Source organism: Anabrus simplex, chromosome 4 (genome assembly GCF_040414725.1).
Source record: "Anabrus simplex isolate iqAnaSimp1 chromosome 4, ASM4041472v1, whole genome shotgun sequence".
Lineage (NCBI taxonomy): Eukaryota > Metazoa > Arthropoda > Insecta > Orthoptera > Tettigoniidae > Anabrus > Anabrus simplex.
In genome coordinates, this window is record NC_090268.1 from 133,165,443 (window position 1) to 133,187,852 (window position 22,410).

At 37.1% G+C, this 22,410-nt stretch overlaps 1 protein-coding gene across 1 annotated transcript in view; it reads left to right on the top strand.

The window, feature by feature from the left end:
- ERp60 (disulfide-isomerase A3) overlaps positions 1–22,410 on the top strand; it is a 139,691-nt gene that overhangs the window by 100,062 nt on the left and 17,219 nt on the right. Inside the window, exon 7 of the mRNA XM_067145219.2 lies at positions 18,391–18,586. Within this exon, the coding sequence (XP_067001320.1) occupies positions 18,391–18,586 (196 nt within the window). The remainder of the gene's footprint in view (positions 1–18,390; positions 18,587–22,410) is intronic.

The window sequence follows — 22,410 nt, forward strand, 5'->3', positions numbered from 1 at the left end:
CCCCCACATAAATCGCAGGATGTTCTGCCGTTGGTACAACATACTGAGGCGATAAAATGCATGGTGGTTTGTAGATGTTGATGATCGAGACATTATTCAGTCGGACGACAACCTGATGGACATTTTCTTCTGTGCTTTGAGATAGTAGCTCAGCTTCTTTGATGTCATTACGGACATATGTGGCCACTCCATATGCTTCATGGTAGGTTGCTCCTAGTGCGTTGTACCCAGCAATACGACCTCTAGTATGGAGTTGTTCTTCATTAGCAACATGCGTCTCTTGAAGGACAACATCTATGTTGTTCTCTCTGAGTATTTTTGAGAGGTAATCACATTTTGCTCTGCTGATACTTTCTATATTGAGTTGGAAAATACGAATAGTGGGACCAATGTTTCTTGTTAAAGAGCTCTGAGAAGGGCTGTTTCTACATGGTGTCTTTGACATAATTTGATAGCCAGGAGATCCTAGGATAGACTGGCTGCCTATTGCTGTTGCTCGTTTAGCACCATCCAGGGGACACGTGCAGGGCAATGAGGAGGTAAATCCTGCGGACGTGAGCAACGTTCATCCCCTGATGGCTAAATAATAAGTTCTGAATTTGTTGGAGTGCATGTACCATGTCATTAACCTATCAAGGACTCCTTTTTGGCTGGTAGTTGTTATTGCAAGAACATTGACATGTGCTGCCCCCATTTCTTCATCAAGGTGTGCACGCACACACGCACATTGGTGTTGGGGAGGTAATCATCATAGTATAAAAAGTGAACCATTTTTAAGGGAAAAAAAAGGCTATATATTTTCTTGCCATGTATATATTTGTAGCAAATGCATGACACAAATATTCCTCCAAATGTAAACATTATATACCTTATTTATGCAAATAATGCCTGCATATTAAAAAAAAAATTGAAGCATGAAATTTTATTTCCGTCAATGTTGGCCTTTTTTCAAAATCAGCTTTCCTAAAGTTAGGGTGCAGGTATTATTCGATGGTGGGGATTATTTGCATAAATACGGTAATTACAGAAATTAAACTTAATATTTCCATGATAACGAAAAATGAAGAAAACTTTGAATAAGCATTCAAAACACTAACATAATATCTCTTAAATGTGCACGACAATGTCACATGTTCAGTACTTAGTGGGATAACCTTTGGAGTGAAATGTTCCATTCTTCTGCGAGTGTTCGTTTCAGGTCTGCTTTGGAAGAAGTGTGTCGAGTACGAATTATTTCCTCATGGTAATCCCACAGATCTTCAATGGGGTTTACATCTAGAGTACTGTAGGAGAGTTTGGAGGTACATGGGTGTGTTGTAGAGGTTCGAAATTCTTGCATTCCAAGCTGTGGGCCTGGGCTCATTATAATGCATAAATTATCTTTAAGCCACTCTTTTTCTGCACTAGGTACAAGATGAAGCTACCTCCTGTGGGTGGGGATTGTAGAATAACACCCATGGTATCCCCTGCCTGTCGTGAGAGATGACTAAAAGGGTCCCAAGAGCTCTTAACTTGGGAGTGTGGGTTGGCGACCATTGTTTCCACTTACTTGTCAGGTTCCTCACTTTCATCTATCCTATCTGACCTGCCTTCGTCAACTCTTGGTCTTTCCTGACCCAACAGTATTAGGTTGCAAGGCCTAGGAAGTCTTTTTATTTTCACACCCTTCATGGCCCTTGTCTTTCTTTGGCCGATATCTTCATTTTTCGTAGTTTTGGATTCCTTACATTTTTTCTCCCTGATAAGTGTTATATAGAGGATGGTTGCCTAGTTGTACTTCCTCTTCAAACAAAAATCACAACCACCACTAATCAAGATGAACTGCTCAAGGCGGTTTGATATGCACATGTACGGACCTACAATACATAATAATAAAAAATAAATTCTGAACGCCCTTTTGAAAGGACGTTGGCATTTTTCAGATGGAAACCAAATAGGCTTTCCAAAGGACGTTGGCGCTTAGAGGGTTAAAAACGAGTGCTGGAGGTGCAGCCGTGAATAGCAAAAATGCTAAAAGAAGAAAATTCAGCGATTTGTTGGATAAATTCTTCATGCCAGTAGCCAGTGAATCGAGTGGTACCTGGGGCAATGATGCCCTCAATTTTATCGAAGAGGTTGGACAATAGATTGCTCGGATTTCCAGTTATACCAGATCAACTGCTTTTCTTATTCAGTGAATCAGCATAGTTCTAATGCGTGGGAATGTCGTATCCATTCTCGGGACACTACCACCTATCTTTATGACATGACTGTTTATTTTATGAAAATTTAATTTTAATAATAAATAATACATAGATATTCATTAAAAAGTATAATCCAGTATATAAAAATGAATATTTGTTTGTTCGTCTTGAGTGGACTCAAAAACTACTGAACCGATTTCACTGAAAATTTCACCACAATTTACTCGTATTACTCCTGACAGGGTTTAGGAAATACTTTGAATGAAATCCAATTTTTATGTACTTAAGATTTGGATTCGCCTTGAAGGACAATTGTTGCTAGGCAACAGCGACATACTCTGTATCATGATAGTCTGATAAGAAATGTAAGTAATTCGTCTTTATTCGTGGCGAAGTTAGGGCTCAAGGCTGAATAGGAGGTCGGAAACATACCGCCATGTTTTATGGAGTACCTTTCTACATCTCCTCCTAAACCACTCGAGCAATTTCAACCAAACTTGGTACACTTATGACTAACTATTTGGAGAGAAAAACTGGGGGGTAAGCCACCCCTAAGGCGTGGGAGTGGGAAGGGGCTAGCATATAAAATAATTGAAAATAATGTTAAATCCATAGTTTACGGGGTCGCTGAGATGACCACTAACACTCTGAATGCCGTTTAAGTCCATGTTCAGCCCCCATCGGCATAAGGGGTGAGAAGAAAATTTCCAAAAATCACAAGAGATTATGGATGTACGCTATGTATGTATGTTTCAACATAGCTCTCAACCAAGCTTGGTACAAATGACTTACCTTATTTTCTCACTTATTTTTTTTACGAAAAACGTGCGAAAGCTTTGGATGCGTAAATTATTCGAGGAATTCAGATGTTTAAAACCTTATTTACAGTTCATTTACATTTGAAAGATACATCAAATATAATATACACACAATTGGTTAAACTCATTTTGGGTTATCGTAATTTGGCGTAATATTCCGGTGTGAATTTTCTCTGAAAAGTCAAATAGGGTACAATCAATCAATACTGATCTGCATTTAGGGCAGTCGCCCAGGTGGCAGATTCCCTATCTGTTGCTTTCCTACCCTTTTCCGAAATGATTTCAAAGAAATTGGAAATTTATTGAACATCTCCCTTGGTAAGTTATTCCAATCCCTAACTCCCCTTCCTATAAATGAATATTTGCCCCAGTTTGTCCTCTTGAATTCCAACTTTATCTTCATATCGTGATCTTTCCTACTTTTATAAACGCCATTCAAACCTATTCGTCTACTAATGTCATTCCACGCCATCTCTCCGCTGACAGCTCGGAACATACCACTTAGTCGAGCAGCTCTTCTTCTTTCTCTCAATTCTTCCCAACCCAAACTTTGCAACATTTTTGTAACGCTACTCTTTTGTCGGAAATCACCCAGAACAAATCGAGCTGCTTTTCTTTGGATTTTTTCCAGTTCTTGAATCAGGTAATCCTGGTGAGGGTCCCATACACTGGAACCATACTCTAGTTGGGGTCTTACCAGAGACTTATATGCACTCTCCTTTACATCCTTACTACAACCCCTAAACACCCTCATAACCATGTGTAGAGATCGGTACCCTTTATTTACAATCCCATTTATGTGATTACCCCAGTGAAGATCTTTCCTTATATTAACACCTAGATACTTACAATGATCCCCAAAAGGAACTTTCACCCCATCAACGCAGTAATTAAAACTGAGAGGATTTTTCCTATTTGTGAAACTCACAACCTGACTTTTAGCCCCGTTTATCAACATACCATTGCCTGCTGTCCATCTCACAACATTTTCGAGGTCACGTTGCAGTTGCTCACAATCTTGTAACTTATTTATCACTCTATAGAGAATAACATCATCCGCAAAAAGCCTTACCTCCGATTCCACTCCTTTACTCATATCATTTATATATATAAGAAAACATAAAGGTCCGATAACACTGCCCTGAGGAACTCCCCTCTCAACTATTACAGGGTCAGACAAAGCTTCACCTACTCTAACTCTCTGAGATCTATTTTCTAGAAATATAGCAACCCATTCAGTCACTCTTTTGTCTAGTCCAATTGCACTCATTTTTGCCAGTAGTCTCCCATGATCTACCCTATCAAATGCTTTAGACATGTCAATCGCGATACAGTCCATTTGACCTCCAGAATCCAAGATATCTGCTATATCTTGCTGGAATCCTACAAGTTGAGCTTCAGTGGAATAACCTTTCCTAAAACCGAATTGCCTTCTATCGAACCAGTTATTAATTTCACAAACATGTCTAATATAATCAGAAAGAATGCCTTCCCAAAGCTTACATACAATGCATGTCAAACTTACTGGCCTGTAATTTTCAGCTTTATGTCTATCACCCTTTCCTTTATACACAGGGGCTACTATAGCAACTCTCCATTCATCTGGTATAGCTCCTTCGACCAAACAATAATCAAATAAGTACTTCAGATATGGTACTACATTCCAACCCATTGTCTTTAGTATATCCCCAGAAATCTGATCAATTCCAGCCGCTTTTCTAGTTTTCAACTTTTGTATCTTATTGTAAATGTCATTGTTATCATATGTAAATTTTATTACTTCTTTGGCCTTAGTCTCTTCCTCTATCTCGACATTTTCCTTGTAACCAACAATCTTTACATACTGCTGACTGAATACTTCTGCCTTTTGAAGATCCTCACATACACACTCGCCTTGTTCATTAATTATTCCTGGAATGTCCTTCATCAGGTACATCAGGTAAGTTGGGCATGTGGGTTTGAAGTACCGACACTGGAAAATATTCTTCCCATTTACAAGCTGGCAATACGACCGTAAGTGAAATAAACATGAACAAATAAAAGTATAGTTCATGTAAGTACATAATAATGACATACAGGCAAAAAAGAAAACTGTCCAATACGATAAGGACCGGGCATCGAAAGAGGGTGGCGTGTCCATCTACTTTTTTTAAAAATATATAAACATGGATCCCTCGTGGAAATTTTACTTTAGGCATTGTTTTTCATTTTAGAACAATATTAGGTGCAAGCTTTCTGCCATCACCTGTTGCAGCAAGCAATGCAGTACATCGTTGTTTTTCCCTTCTGGTAGTGTGTACGATGAGTCGATGTCCCTTTCTTATCGATTGTTCAATTTCGTGACATGGTAACTGACTGGCGTGTGGTGTCTGACCTGCGGTACCTATTTGGGAGAGCAAATATTCCTTCACTTCACTTTAAGCGATGAAAATCAATTACTTTTTGGTTGAAATCATTTGGCATAAGCCTAGTGTTGTTCTTCTTCGAAGAAAAAAATAATCATCCAGCCTCGGCTAACCTTCAAATCCAAGACACTGATTCCATGTGGAGCAGCTATTTCTCGTCCTTTAAAATACAGCATTTTTTGAGAAACGGCATATCCAACATTGCATAACAAACTCATATATTTAAGCAGATCCTCCTCTACGTTCGGAAACTTACCGCTTTCATACCTGCCAACCCTTCCGATTTACCCAGAAACTTTCCGATTTTTAACTCATCTTCCGGTTTTGCGATTTATTTTTATTTCTTCCTATTTTTGACCAATATAACCTCCTGTACGGTCAGTACTCTTCCCCTAGGACGAATTTTTGTGTGTTTGTGTAATTTACGCAACCTCATTTTCAAGCATATTTACCGGTATTTGATGCTTTATTTGGCGGGCGGATCATCCGTCGCCTTCGTGTATCGTATTTCCCGCTCACTACAGCAGCGTGTGTGGGAATTGGGGACGGCAATCGTCCTACGAGTCGGAGAAAGTCATGCGCACTGGCGACCGCTAGGGACTCCGTTGATCGGGATGAAAGAGTGAATTTGTTATTGTGTGGTTCGCGCGCTTGTTTCGTTGGAGTTTTAGACCACGTGTTTTTTCTTGCGGTTCTGTGCTTTTCCCCCTGTCGAAGTCGTATGTTACTAATGTACGAGACATACTGATCTGTTTTGTATGCGGTAGTTTCGAGTATTTCAGTGCTTTTGTGTTGACCAGAGTTCATAATTTTAATGACTTCAATGTATTTCAGAGAGTTGCGTCGGTGACAGTTTGTGGTATTTTCTCTTCACATGATGACTACAAAACATAAACATTATCTCCAAGTGTTCAGGGATACCTATAAAACTGAATTTCCGTTCATTTTACAGTCTAATAAAGGAAACTATTATACATTTTGTTCCGTGTGTTGGTGTGATATTAATATCTCACATGGAGGGAAAACAGATATTGTAGCTCAGTGTTACACAGAAACACAAAGATAGTGCTAGCTGTCTCAAGAGGAACAAAAAGTTAAGTAATTTTTTTGTAGGTGGGAAGGAAGATGATGCAGTCACTCGAGCAGAATGTTTGTTCACGGCGTTCTTTGTCGAATATAACCTTGCATTGTCTTGTTCTGATCACTCAGGGCCATTGTTCAGAAACATGTTCCCAGATTCAGACATTGGAAGAAATATGCGTGTGCTAGAACAAAAACATCTGCCATAATTAATTAAATGGCCCGTGATGCAGATAGTAAGGTGATTCAAACTTTAAAGACTGAACCTTTTGTGATTTCAACTGATGGTAGCAATGATAAAGATAGTAAGCTCTATCCTATCGTCGTCTCGTTTTTCAACAAAGAATTGAAAAAGATTGAAAATTGTTTGCTATCCACGGAAAATTTGGAAGGCAGTTCTACTGGTATTAATATTGCTAATTTGCTCCTGGATGTTGTGAAAAGATATGACGCTCCGTTGGCAAACTATATAGCTTTTAGTGCAGATAATGCTCCTGTTATGATGGGAAGAAAAAACTGTGTTGCTGCTAAACTAAGAGAGCTGTGCAAAAACATTATTATTATTATTATTATTATTATTATTATTATTATTATTATTATTATTATTATTATTATTATTATTATTATTATTATGGGATGCCCATGTCATTTGATTCATTTGGCTGCCATGAAGGGTGCAGACTCCCTTCCTGTAAAAATTGATGAGATGCTAATTGATATTTATTATTATTTAGACAAAAGCTCGAAGAGAAAAGATCGTCTCAAAATGTATCAAGCTTTGTACCAAACTGATGTTAGAAAAATATTAAAGCATGTGTGTACACGCTGGTTATCCTTGGGGAAATGTTTGGAAAGATTGATTTCAGAGTGGGAGCCACTTCAGAGTTTTTTAAGGATGAGGTAAAATGGTCCAATAGCACAGACACATCTCTGAAGTATTTCCAAATTCCCAAGCTAAAGGCACATGAAGATACAGAAATGGAACGTGGTCCTTGTGTCAGTAGAGTACTAGACCAAGCTTCTGTTATTTCTGGAAAAAGGAAGGCGAAGAGTAGTTCATCTCCATGTGTGAAGAAAATAAAGGAGTCTAGTTGCACTGCCAGTATTTCACGAGAGGAGAGACTATTTCTTTTTCTGTCTTCAAACTTTAATAAAGCCTTTTGCTCATTTCTGGCATTTATCATACCTACATTTGAGGAAACTAATAAAGTTCTTCAGTTGCAAGCACCTCACATTCATGTCATAAGATCAATGCTGACAGATATGTTGAAGGACATTCTGTGTAGGTTTGTTAAGCCAGTGGTTATAAAAAAATATCGTACAGTTTTAGAAGTGGTCTATCACACGAGAGAGAATCAGAAAGCTGATGATGATTTAGTAATTGGCTGTTCAACATCTCGTCTAGTAGAAAATCTGGCACTTGAGGAGAAGAAAAACTTTTATTTGCATGTCAGGAACTATTTTATTGCAGTTTGTGATTATATTATTCATAAATTTAATTTGAATAGTGATGTTTTTGTTAATGCTCAAGTAGCTCAGATAAATTCTTTGCAGAGTTCTTCCTTCAATGCCATAAAGTATTTTGTTTCAAAGTTTCCTATTATATTGCCAGTAAAAGATGGTGAAGATGAACAAGAAGCAATGGATGCATTACAGTGCCAATTTTGTGCTCTCCAAGTTGAGGATTTACCATTGTCTGTTGTGCAAGGAGAAAGAGTAGATTGTTCTTGGTCTGCTATGGGATATACGAGGTGCAGATGGGTGTTTCAAATATGATAGAATCTCAAAAGTAATGCTCTCAATATTGACAATTCCACACAGCAATGCCGAGTGTGAAAGATTGTTCAGCCCGGTAAAAAAGACGAGGACACGATTCTGATCATCTCTGAATGAAGAAAATCTCGGTAAACTATTGGTAGATTGAAATAATAACATTAAGTTATTTATTAGACCACCTAATCAATACAAAATCGTCTTGGATGATTTACATAAATTTGTTAACTAATAGTGGTACATGTTTCGCCTTCCCTGAAGGCATCATCAGCCATAGTCTTAACCTTAAATTAAAAATAAGCGTCTAAATAACATGTAGTAATGAAATGAATTTTAAAATCTTGAAGAGATTTGAAGTAAAATAACATTAAAAATAACAATGATGGTTTGAAAATACAATGTGATGAGATATAATAGTGGATGTGTTAACAAAATTAACATTAGAAGGCTGCTAAAATAAGTGCAATGGATAAAACAACAAACAGATTGTTATAAAACAAGTAGTAAGATTGCATAAAAGTAAAGTTGATAGTCTGGCGGTTATAATTAGACGATGGCGAAAAATCGTATATAATCAAAGTAAAGAAGAGAGAATAAAAGTCAAAGTTAGTCGAGCGATCCAAAGTTAATCATGATCTTGAAGATAAAAAACGAAAGTCAGATGCATATGGTGAAGTTGTAGTACACGTTGAGGATATGAAGTTGGTGAATAGAAGTTGAAGAACAGTTTCAAATAGGATCACTATGGACCATCTCAAAATTTGAAGTGATGTTCAAATGTTGTAAATTGTGAGTTTGTAGATATTCTGGTTGAAAAAGCATATAAAAGTGGAATCTGTAAAAGGAAGCAAGAAACGTAGAGTTAATTGTGTGAAAAGATATTTGAAAATATTGAAGTAGAATCGTGTGCACTTACCATTTGACGGTGACAAAGATAGCTTGTAACGTTATGAGTTAGAAGTATTTGCAACAGTAGACTTCTTGCTACATGTGTTATAACTGAAGGTTTGATAAACAAATCAACAACAGCAATAACATACTATCATTTCTCAACAACTTAGATAATAATATTAAATTCACTAAAGAAGATGAGTTCAATAACTCTTTGAACTTCTTAGATATCAAAATCACACGAGCATTGAACAAATTCGACTTCCAAATATACAGAAAACCCACCTTTTCTCCAACAACCATAAAAAATGATTCTTTACATCCCAACTCACATAAAAAAGCCACTTATCACAGTTAAATATATAGAGCATTAAAGATCCCTATATCCTCTATTAATTTAAAGAAAGAATTACTATTCATTAAGGAAATAGCTAAATTCAATGGATTTAACACGAGTATGATTGATAAAATCATCAACAAAACCAAACTGAAACTAGCTACCAATTTAACTCCATTGAAACCCGTCAAACCAAAATACGCTAAATTCACGTTCACTAACCATAGCATTTATCCGATAACCAATTCATTAATGAAGCACGAAATAAAAATAGCCTACACAACAAAAAACGCTAATCGTAATTTATTCTTCAATCACAACTCTATTAACATCACAGACAATAGTTACTCTGGATCAGGAATATACAGATTGAAATGCTCTACATGTAATTTTTCTTATGTTGGCCAAACTGGCTGCAGCTTCTCCACCAGATACGCCGAGCATTACAATGCCCAAAGACACAACAAATTCTCCGCAATGGCCAACCACATGAGGGACACAGGGCATAAATTCACCACAATAGAACAAGACCTCCATATCCTAAAAAGAGCCGATAAAAGCAAACTCATGACAGAATATGAAAAATTTATTTTCCTCGACCAACATTTTAATAAAGATAAGAACCTAAATGACACTATTGATTAAAAAAAGCCCCTTGTATGAACAGATTCTTATTTTATTACGAGAATCAACTTCTCTCACCAACATATTCTTAAAAATCTTCAACCTCACATCAGTTAGCGTTCCCACCTCCCCTACAGCTAATATACCCCCTTCCCTTCCCCCCGCCGCTAGTACCTCTAATTCAAATACAACCAATAAACCCATAGCCACACCCACCGTAACATCGCTCCCTCCAATAGCCTTACACCGTTACAACACGCGCAGTAATACTCTCTCTTCCTTCCCTCCCACCAATAGCAGCCCCCCTCCAATAGTTACGTCAACGCAAACAGATCCCCCTCCAGCACAAACCTTCAGTTATAACACACGTAGCAAGAAGTCTACTGTTGCAAATACTTCTAACTCATAACGTTACAAGCTATCTTTGTCACCGTCAAATGGTAAGTGTACACGATTCTACTTCAATATTTTCAAATATCTTTTCACACAATTAACTCTACGTTTCTTGCTTCCTTTTACAGATTCCACTTTTATATGCTTTTTCAACTAGAATATCTACAAACTCACAATTTACAACATTTGAACATCACTTCAAATTTTGAGATGGTCCATAGTGATCCTATTTGAAACTGTTCTTCAACTTCTATTCACTAACTTCATATCCTCAACGTGTTCTACAACTTCACCATATGCATCTGACTTTCGTCTTTTATCTTCAAGATCATGATTAACTTTGGATCGCTCGACTAACTTTGACTTTTATTCTCTCTTCTTTACTTTGATTATATACGATTTTTCGCCATCGTCTAATTATAACCGCCAGACTATCAACTTTACTTTTATGCAATCTTACTACTTGTTGTATAACAATCTGTTTGTTGTTTTATCCATTGCACTTATTTTAGCAGCCTTCTAATGTTAATTTTGTTAATACATCCACTATTATATCTCATCACATTGTATTTTCAAACCATCATTGTTATTTTTAATGTTATTTTACTTCAAATCTCTTCAAGATTTTAAAATTCATTTCATTACTACATGTTATTTAGACGCTTATTTTTAATTTAAGGTTAAGACTATGGCTGATGATGCCTTCAGGGAAGGCGAAACATGTACCACTATTAGTTAACAAATTTATGTAAATCATCCAAGACGATTTTGTATTGATTAGGTGATCTAATAAATAACTTAATGTTATTATTTCAATCAAATATCATCAATACGGACCAAAAATTATATTTATTACATGTAAACTATTGGTAGTCAAATCAACTCTAAGTGGAGTGTGTTATGAGCAGCAGTATGACAGTGTTATTGTTGAAGGGGGCAAAGTTAGTTGCCAGTTCAATGCTAAACAAGTAAACACAGCAGTCTCTATCACCTACATGTGTATATTCTTCACCATTTGGTAAGTTGTAGACAGTTCTTGACTTATCTGTCTAAATGTTACTATTCGTATGTATGTGTCATAAATGAGAACGATTATTGGGTATGTTTTCTTGCAATCGTATTTGTTTTCTTAGTTTAAGATTTTAAATGTAATGGTTAATTCGCATTGTAACTGTAGATATGTATGCCTTTTATCTTGTCCTCTTTTTACCGAGACCGTGGCGCAATACACTTGATGAAATTCAAGAATTAAAAAATCTTCCTATTTTTGATTTCTAAAAGTTGGCAGGTATGCGCTTTTTTGGTCTGCGAAATGCTTTGCAAGACTTGTGGGTCGCTTGAAGTGCACTTCTCTGTTACCGCGGTAGCACATGTTGCATTCGGACACTAATACTTGCGGCCCACTGTCCTATGCCCGTATGTTTTGGCATAACTGATCGCCGCAAGTTTATATAATGTATTGCTCGAATTCTTGCTCATTGTAGACTAGCAAACAATTCTGGCATCACAGAAAACTCGTGTCCCGTACCGGAAACACTCTTAAAATACATTTGTGCCAGACTGGAATTCAGCGTCACTAGTCATTTCTGCGCTGATTCTCTCACTGAACTAGGGCAGTGGTATTTTCTACTGGCTGATAACAGCACGTTGCCCAGTATTTCGAATGCGCGGTTTTGCAATAGGAAGGCTGCTACCTGAGTAGTTGACATTTTTATTTCGAAATGCATGTTGGATGTTCGGAGAAGTGGGTGCGTCAAATCCGTGAACATTTCTTTTTCTCCATTTGGACCAAAAAATATAGGGATGCGTGAATTATGCAAGGGTGTTAATTATGCGAGAAAATACAGTACTCTCTAGAAAAAAAATACTGTGGGGGCAAGACACTTCTAGCACCACTAGGTGAGGGAATGAAATGTAAAAGTAATTGAAAACAACAGATATTAGCGCCGAATTCACAGATTTTGGGATCTCTAAGATGAAATGACACTCTGGATGCTGTGTAAGTCAAAGTTCAGCCCCAATCAGAATGAGGTTTAGAAGAGGTGAAAAAGAAAATGTTCAAAATGACTGAAATTACAGATGAATATATGTTCCAGCACAGTTCTCAACCACACCTGACTTACTATCTGGAAAAAGTACTGTGAGGGAAGGGGTTGATATGTAAATATAAGCAAAAACAACCTATATTTCTGTCGAATCCATGGCTTTCGGGGTCACTGAGATGAATTGTGACACACTGAATGCTGTTTAAGTCCAAGTTCAGCCTCCATTGGCATGAGGGTTGAGAAGGAGTGAACAAGAATGTGTCCAAAACTTCCAATATTTTTGTCTGAGTCCACAGTTTGGTGACAGTCCCAGTGACAGTTGGAATCATGTACATCATATCTATTGCACAAGATGTATTATTTGTTGGCAAGTATCAACTACTTGCCTTACAATCTAAGCTGCCACAGGGACATAGTTTAACATGAAATTATAATCTCAAGCTAAAATATAAAATCAAACGCATAACGATAACTCTTAAATTTACGAAAGAGTTCGTAAAATATCTTATCGGTCAGTGTCACAATAAAGAAATCTACAAAAAAATTGCTTCAAACATTTATTACAAATCTTAAAATCAAACATTCAAAGAAAGTGCCCAAGCAGAGTTGGGTGCTACAGCTAGTAATGTTATTTAAAACGAGCAATAACTGATCTTTTTAATGTTCGTTTTAGAATGCCCAATTTTTTAAAAGCTTTTTACATGTGCTAACTATTATGGATTGCCCGCAATTATGGGTTTCGCCTCACTGTTAAGGTTAAGGAGAAACTGTCATAGGTAAAAAATTCTACAAAGAAAGGAATGTTAGTGGTGCTTGTTTCTATACACACTAGTTGACCAGCATATGTATTCGAACGACACTCCTATTTGCTACAGGAAATGGGATATTATACCTGAGTTTCTGAACACTAACCCATATGTTTCTCTTATGTGTGATTAGAAACTGGCACTCTCTCTCACGCCAATTTCAAGAATAAGGTATTTGTTTGAAGAGTGATTGGTGGCTTGGTGCAAGCAATATAGTTCATTTCCATTGATTATAGTGTTTCTTATAATGGCTGTTGACAGTGGGATTACTGATAATCCACTTCACAGATTGACATAGCAATCCAAATTAAAGTATCAATTAAATTAATAAGAAACGTAACATTCTTTTTGACATAATCTTCCTACTCATATCAAAAGAAAACCGAATAACAGTACAGCATTAAACCCTCCAATTCATATACTCATACCATACCCAATCCACCCCCACCTGACACTCCCCACCTACAACCACCATAAGGTATTCCTCTATACATACCCCACTAGTCAGTCTGTCTAGTGTTGGTATTGTGTATCTACAGACTAGTTAAGGCACCTAAAAATGTATCTCATACTTTTCTTGTTTCATTTCCCATTTAATTTTCCTTCACTTTTCTAAAATTTCAGTTTATATGAAATAATTTGAGAGATCACTCCACCAGATCAAAAAGGTCACAGATTCATACTGTGAATGTCCATATAAATATCACAAAAATGGCAGTTTAAATACTCTTAGCAATAGTTGAATCTGAAGACCAAAGACATCCATCACATGTAGACCATCTACCATCTTTTTGACTCCAAAAATAATACAAGATAAATAATAATAATAATAATAATAATAATAATAATAATAATCGTATGGGCACAGCTACCCTGTGCAGACATTTCAAGTTGACGCCATCTGGCTGTCTGCTCGTCAATTTCGACGTTCCGTTTTACTCTAGACCTACTAGATGGCAGACCGAGTAAACAGAAACTCTCTTGGGCGTCTATGGCTGAGATTTAATTAATTTTGTTGGGTAAACACCAAATGTGTCACCAGAGATCTTTTACATGCCGAAATCGTATGACATGGACTGTCGAATTGACTTTTTCCACCCTTCAAAAATCCGACTACCTCTGCCAGGTTTGAATCCGCTATCTTGGGATCCGGAGGCAGACACTCTACCACTCATCCACAGAGGCAGCTAATGCAAGATAAAAGCTACACTAAAAGGATATTTTAATGTGTTATATTAACCCCTATTTTTGATGTATATTATTTACACTAGTGGACATAATGGACACTTTTTGTTATAGGTTGGATTCAACCATATATCACAGGATAAATACTTACTGAGAGTATATAGCTGATTTTCTTCAGTTGTTTGACACTGTACAACACTATTAATTGGTTTTATTGCAATTTTTACTCTCACTGTTATGTACCAAGGGTCCAAACTGTCCTGATTTGTAATAAATAATGTTAACATATTATACAGTATTGAATGGGTGGAACTTCTCATCCTTATTGATAGTAGTAATAAGGTGTAGCTGTTGAGTCAGATTAGAAAGAGACAGCTTTCTAGGATGGGACATAGGCTTCAACATACGAATGTGTTGTAAAGTTTGGAAGGTAAAATACCAGGAAAACGCCCTCGTGGAAGACCATGAAACATTCATGATGATATTCAAATCAATCAAATCAAAATCTCTATTTGCAAATGAGGTGTCTACCTCGGTGGCAAATGGTACACTAAAATACATTATTGTCAAGCACTAAATATTAAATTAACAAGAGAAGAAAATTTTCCTATAATACAATATTATACAATTTACGCTAACAATTTTTCTATTAAACACACAGCTCATCCTTAATAAATGTATATTGTTTACAAAATTCTACTTATAATATCTCCTGTACTGTTTACAAATATAGTCAACTGATATACAGTATGTGGAATTACTTCAAATGATACTATACAACTGGTATACTATTAAACTTTACATTGCATTTACTTTTTTTTTTTAAACCCATTTGGGAACCTAAGTAGCATAACGACCTGCTGCATCTTAACCAGAGCCTCTTTTGCCACCACTTTTCAGAGTTCCTGAAGGGCCTTCACAGCTACCATAGCGGTCCCAGGGCCCTCAAAGTCCCCACTGTACTTCACCCCTACAGGCAGTCCCCTACTTTGGCTGTCCAAACTCCTTAGACCAGGGGATGGAATTAATTTATTCACACACATTTTTTTTATTTACAATAACCTGCACTGGTCGAATGCCCTCTAACACTTCATTTATTTTCTCTGTTGCTGTTTATTCTCTTCTTGAATATCTGTACAGATTTTGGAAAAGGATCAAACACTACCCCTGGTAAACTGTTCCACTCCTTCACACCCTTCCCAATGAATGAAAATTTACCCCAATCGCTTCTGCTAAAATATCTTCTAATTTTATATTTGTGGTCTGTCCTGCCGATATAATTATTTTCCAACTGAAGCCTCTCACGGATATCTCCCCATGCTTCTTCTCTTGTATAGGCTCTATATAATCCTATAAGTCTAGTTTTCTCCTTTCTCTTACTTAAATAAAGTTTCCCACCCAAGTCCCTTTAACATTTCTGATACATTACTCTTTCTCCTGAAATCCCCTGTTATAAATCTTGCTGCTTTCCTCTGCACACTATCTGTTTCTTTTATTAGGTATTCTTGGTGAGGATCCCAAACACTGTTTGCATATTCCAATAATGGACGAACCATACTTAAGTAACTTTTTCTTTTAATTCTTTATTGCATCCTTTAAGTAGCCTCATTATGACATGTAACGATCTGTATGCTTTCCCACCAATGTCAACATGACCCTTCCAGTGCAAATTACTTTCAAATCTCACACCTAAGTATTTGCACTTGCCATCTTTTGGGATAACTACCTCATCCAAAGTATATTCAAATTCAGTTTTAAAGCTCCTGTTTGTAAAAGTTGTAACAGTTGATTTGCCTCAATTAACCTTCATATTATTTTCTTCAACCCATTGTTGGATACTTTCAGGGTCCCTTTGTAATTGTGAACAATCCTCAATGTTATTTATTTCCCTATAAACAATTATGTCATCTGCATACAATCTTATTTTTGATGTTATATTGTTCCCTAAATCATTTGTATATATTAAGAAAAGTAACGGACCGATTATACTACCCTGTGCAATTCTCTTCCAAACTTTCTCTTCCTGCGATACATTATTTCCTACTTTGACTTTCTGAACCCTTGAATTTAGAAATGTTTTTATCCAACTTGTAACCTTTACGTCCAATCCTATTCCCTCCAATTTCTTTAATAATATTCCATGTTCCACTCTATCAAAGATCTATGGCTGTGCAATCTGACCTCCTGAATCCAATTGATCTGATATGTCCTGCTGAAATCCCATTAGTTGTGCCTCACAAGAAAATTTCTTTCTAAATCCATACTGGCTCCTCATGAACCAATTTTTATTATCACATATCCCTCTGATGTACTTTGATATTAAAGTCTCCAGTATTTTACAAACTATACTGGTCAGGCTGATTGGTCTGTAGTTCTCTGGTTTCCTTTTATCACCCTTTCCTATATAAATTGGTATTATTATAGATTCCTTCCATTCCTTTGGAATTACACTATTGTTTATGACATAGTCAAAGAGAAATTTTAAATAAGGCACTATGTACCACCCTATGGTCTTTAATACCTCCCCAGTAATTTGATCACTTCCTGCTGCTTTTCTTGTGAACTCAGGATGCAGGAGCTATGCAGACACAAAACGTATACACAGGACTGACCCAGTTGGAGAAGACTCGTCTCAGGGGCAAACCCGTCATTAGACTGAATTATTCTAAGAAAAAGAAGTTTGAAAGTGATCATGCAAAATATGTTTCAAGATGATGACTCGAGTGTGATGAACATACTTGAGCATCACACTTATGTACCATGTCCCACTAAATTTATGCCGGATAAACAGAATATACCGGGGAAAACAGATTTAGGTTACTAGTGAGCCTGTAAGAGTACTTTCATTAGGGACAGAATATTTTATTTTTTCAACTATGAGGGAAGTTGGATAATATCACAAGATGGGAATAATCAAGCAAGTGGCAGCAGACGACTTATCACAAATGGAACATCAATCATACAATCAGTTTCGATGAAATCATCCTTGAAACTGCTTTCCTTATTTTGTAGTGTGTTGCTCTTGAGGCATGACTTTGCCATTTCACTAGTATTTTGTCATCCATCAAAGTTAGAAATATTTCACAGAATTTTACTCTGAATGTTAAGAGAACATGATGTCCATGCAACTACTAATCTGCTCACTTGGGCTCTGCCTGTGCTACGACATGCAAGTCAGAGCACGCTAGGAGAGTCCAACATTAAACTCCGTACAGAGCCTGTGATAATTCTTAATATGCATCAATAGAGCCTTTATATTCTCTATCTTAAAACAAATTATCAATTTTTTTTGTCACATATTGTCAAAGAAAGGTGACTGGTGTTGCTAGAAGAACACGCTGAAAAACGAGAAAAGAAATGAAGTTAAAACAATACAACCGTGAATATTAGAATCAGTTACACATTCTGTTATCAATTATTTCATGTTCCATGATAAAATAAAATAAAAAGGTTTTCAATTTAAATTCTTGTCCCTAGTAATAAGTTGTGCAAAACATGAATCTCCTTGAGGGAAGAGAAGGATGAAATGCATGGAAGGAGTATTAATGGATACAGGTGAACGTTGTTTGAAGTTAAGAGCTTTTCTCATTTGGTTGAATTGTTATCAGCGTTGTCTGTTGTTCAGGTAAATATTAAATATGTCCTAAAATCATTTTAATTTGATTATAGATGTAGAATGCTAGTTCCATATTGAATGTTTTATTGTTTATACCTGGACTGCACTACTATTTTTCCAGACTATTACATCATGTTCTGCTTCTTCTGTTCAGAATTTACTTTTATCTTTTATGTTTTATTGATTTTGTCTATCTTCATGTTCTTATGCTGTTACCTTTTCATTCAATTTCAGGTACAAATTACTGGCGTAATCGGATTCTTAAAGTAGCCAAGGATTTTGCATCAAGTTTTACATTTGCCATCAGTGCCAAGGATGACTTCCAACATGAATTGAATGAGTTTGGTTATGATTACGTCAAAGGTGATAAGCCAATCGTTTTTGCTCGAGATGCCAAGAACCGGAAGTTCATAATGCACGATGAATTTTCGTAAGTAGTGTTTCATTTTTTATTTTCCTCCAGGGTCTCGCACATCGTGGCAACCATGGCCTCTCAAATGAATCTAGCATTGCTTCTGCTTGTACCAGTCTAATCTTTTATATCCAACGTATTTGGTTAACAGTTGTTCTCTTCCAGCCCCAACATTCTATGCCCTGTCTTTTTCTGTGACTTAAAAACTCTCTTTCACTCGTGCGATTACTCATAAGAAGGATGATAATCCTGTTTTGTTTTGTCCCTTAAAACAGTAGACTTACCTGAAACATTATTTTTTCTGTACAAAGCAGGAAGTCAGAAGAAAGAACTTTTGTGTTGTATAGTTGTTGAATTCTTTTTAGACCTATATCGACTTTAACAATGTTACATTATTATTATATTGTAGAATATTTTCCATGGGAATAGTTAAATTATTGCCAGCTATCCACATCTGGTAAATGAATCTGTTGTTTTTTCGTTAAGGGTCCGATGTAGAAGTGGTTGGGTGATAGAATATATCTATAATATTGCGCTTGCTTATCAAAAGAGAGACCAGCAGGTTGGCCATGCGATTAGGGGTATGCAGCTCTGTAGATGGTTTTTCGTGGTTTCCCATTTTCACACCAGGCAAATGCTGGGGCTGTACCTTAAAGCCACAGCCGCTTCCTTCCCATTCCTAGGCCTTTCCTATCCCATCGTCGCCATAAGACGTATCTGTGTTGGTGCGACTTAACACGTTGAGTGCCAAGCGACCCCATTTGGGCACGTGAGAGTAGTCAAGTTTTTGAACTTCACGTCCCCATATGGGGTCGTACGTTCGTTCTAAATCGAGAACTGTGCGAACCCATTTGGGTGCGCAGTAAGTATGCGTTTTGAAGCTGTATAAAGTCCCTTCCTGCAATCTGTTGGTCGTCTATTTAAGTACGTGCATAGTCCATCTTCCATTCCTCAATTCCTGATTTGGCGCGACCCCATATGGGTACGTCAAGAGTGTTTTGTAGGGTGACAGTCATTATCTATCTCGCGCACGGATTGTTTATGTAAGTGTGCAGTGCGGTGAGTTTCCTTTTCTTTTTTAAGTCGTTACGAGTAAATCGAGCAGTAAAAGACTTAGTGCAGATTGTCTGGGCGATATATCGAGCAAATCGGACAATGATGATGTAGATGAAGTATACAGTTACAGTGATTTTGAACCCAGTACAGAGCAACCAGCGATCTTGCAAGTTCATCCACATTGATGATCTACTGTCTTCAGCACATACATCACCACTGTACTCCGGGTTTCCAAGCCAGCTGTTGCAACAATTATGACCGTCTTCAACAATATACAGTAGTCACTGGTTTCCCATTTTGCACAATCATCGCTGCTAGGTTCTCTTACTCAAATTAAAAGTTATACAAAGGAAGTTATGTACTTGTTCAGTATTCCGTAACTACTAATTCTCCTTATAATATTATTCTGTTACATCCTAATTTACCAGATTTACATGATTTTCACTACTTTATATAAGTACATTATATACGAAAATTTCCCAACCTAAAATCGGAAGATCGTCATTTACAAACATTTCCTGGCCTAAAATGGGGGATTGTACATTTTTAGGGCTCCAGTATGAACAACCCAACACATCTCTCATAATCAACAGCATATAACGCGTCCCTGCAAAGCAAAAGGTAAGTATGACCGAGCGTCGGGACAGTAACTACTGTAAAAATATGACCCCATATGGGTGCGCGTATACGTGTACAGTTCGTAATGACCAATACGACCCCATATGGGGTCGCAATATTTTACCTAATATACATAATCAGTTAACCTAATATATCATAAATACATCCTCATTTCAACGATCATTTGCTTGGTTAACCCTGTGAACGTTTTGGCACTAGAGAGTAACTCGAAGCTATTAGCTCACGGCACTAGACGGCAATCCCTTGAAAATCGGTCTGGCACTCAACGTGTTAAAGCAAAATAGCAATAACTTTTTGTTGCCAGTAGTTTGAATTAGAACACTCCCGCAACTCTGCATGGCATTGGCGTACGTTTCTGCCACGGAGAACTGCTATTTTAATATACAATCGTTGCTCCTGCTTGTTGACCTCCATTTTGTGATGCTCTCACTCGCACACTGACCTTGGGGGCATGCTTAGACCAACACTCATGTTCATATACACCATCTAGTAGCATCATACGCAAGTACATACCGTACGTTTCCAAATGCATATCTTAGATATACCGTGTTTTCTCCTGTTCACGAGAAAAAAAATAGTTGCCATGATTTATGACTCGGCCTACGTATATTGAGAATGCATCCAACAAATGCAAGGTGGCATGGGATGTTATACTCAAGATACATTCTTTGATCCTGAAGACCTGAGTAATTATTTCTTAAACTCTGTAAAAGAAATTGGAGATCAAATTAAGGCAACAGGTACAGCTGGAAGTGACTTTCTTCATAATCAACACCACCTCACACACACACACACACACACACATACACCATCACTTTCCATTGAGTTGAAATCACACATGATGAAGTAATTAAAGTTAGCTTAAAATTATCAAACTCTAAGAGTATGGATTGTTATAAGTTATCTAATCACATCATCAAAAGAATTAATACATTTCATTCCGAGTACCCTCCTGCCATTGTTCCCACCTGTTTGTACCAGCAATCATTCTTGCTACTTTCATGTCTGTTACTTCTAACTTATGAATAAGATATCCTGAGTCCACCCAGCTTTCGCTCCCGTAAAGCAAAGTTGGTGTGAAAACAGACCGATGTAAAGATAGTTTCGTCTGGGGGCTGACTTCCTTCTTACAGAATACTGTTGATCGCAACTGCGAGCTCACTGCATTAGCTTCACTACACCTTGATTCAATCTCACTTACTATATTACCATCCTGGGAGAACACAAACCTAAATACTTGAAATTATCGACCTGTTCTAGCTTTGTATCACCAATCTGACATTCAATTCTGTTGAATTTCTTACCTACTGACATCAATTTAGTCTTCAAGAGGCTAATTTTCATACCATACTCATTGCACCTATTTTCATGTTCCAAGATATTAGACTGCAGGCTTTCGGCACAGTCTGCCATTAAGACCAAGTCGTCAGCATAGGCCAAACTGCTTACTACATTTCCACCTAACTGAATCCCTCCCTGCCATTTTATACCTTTCAGCAGATGATCCATGTAAACTACAAACAGCAAAGGTGAAAGATTACAGCCTTGTCTAACCCCTGTAGGTACCCTGAACCAAGAACTCATTCTACCATCAATTCTCACTGAAGCCCAATTGTCAACATAAATGCCTTTGATTGATTTTAATAATCTACCTTTAATTCCATAGTCCCCAGTATAGTGAACAGCTTTTCCCTCGGTACCCTGTCATATACTTTCTCTAGATCTACGAAACATACACAACTGCCTATTCCTCTCGTAGCATTTTTCAATTACCTGGCGCATACTGAAAATCTGATCCTGACAGCCTCTCTGTGGTCTGAAACCACACTGGTTTTCATCCAACTTCCTCTCGACTGATCGCACCCTCCCTTCCAAAATGCCAGTGAATACTTTGCCTGGTATACTAATCAATGAGATACCTCGATAGTTGTTGCAATCCTTCCTGTTCCCTTGCTTATAGATAGGTGCTATTACTGCTTTTGTCCAATCTGAAGGTACCTTACCAACACTCCATGCTAATCTTACTACTCTATGAAGCCATTTCAGCCCTGCCTTCCCACTATACTTCACCATTTCAGGTCTAATTTCATCTATTCCTGCTGCCTTATAACAATGGAGTTTTTTTTTACCATCCTTTCCACTCCCTC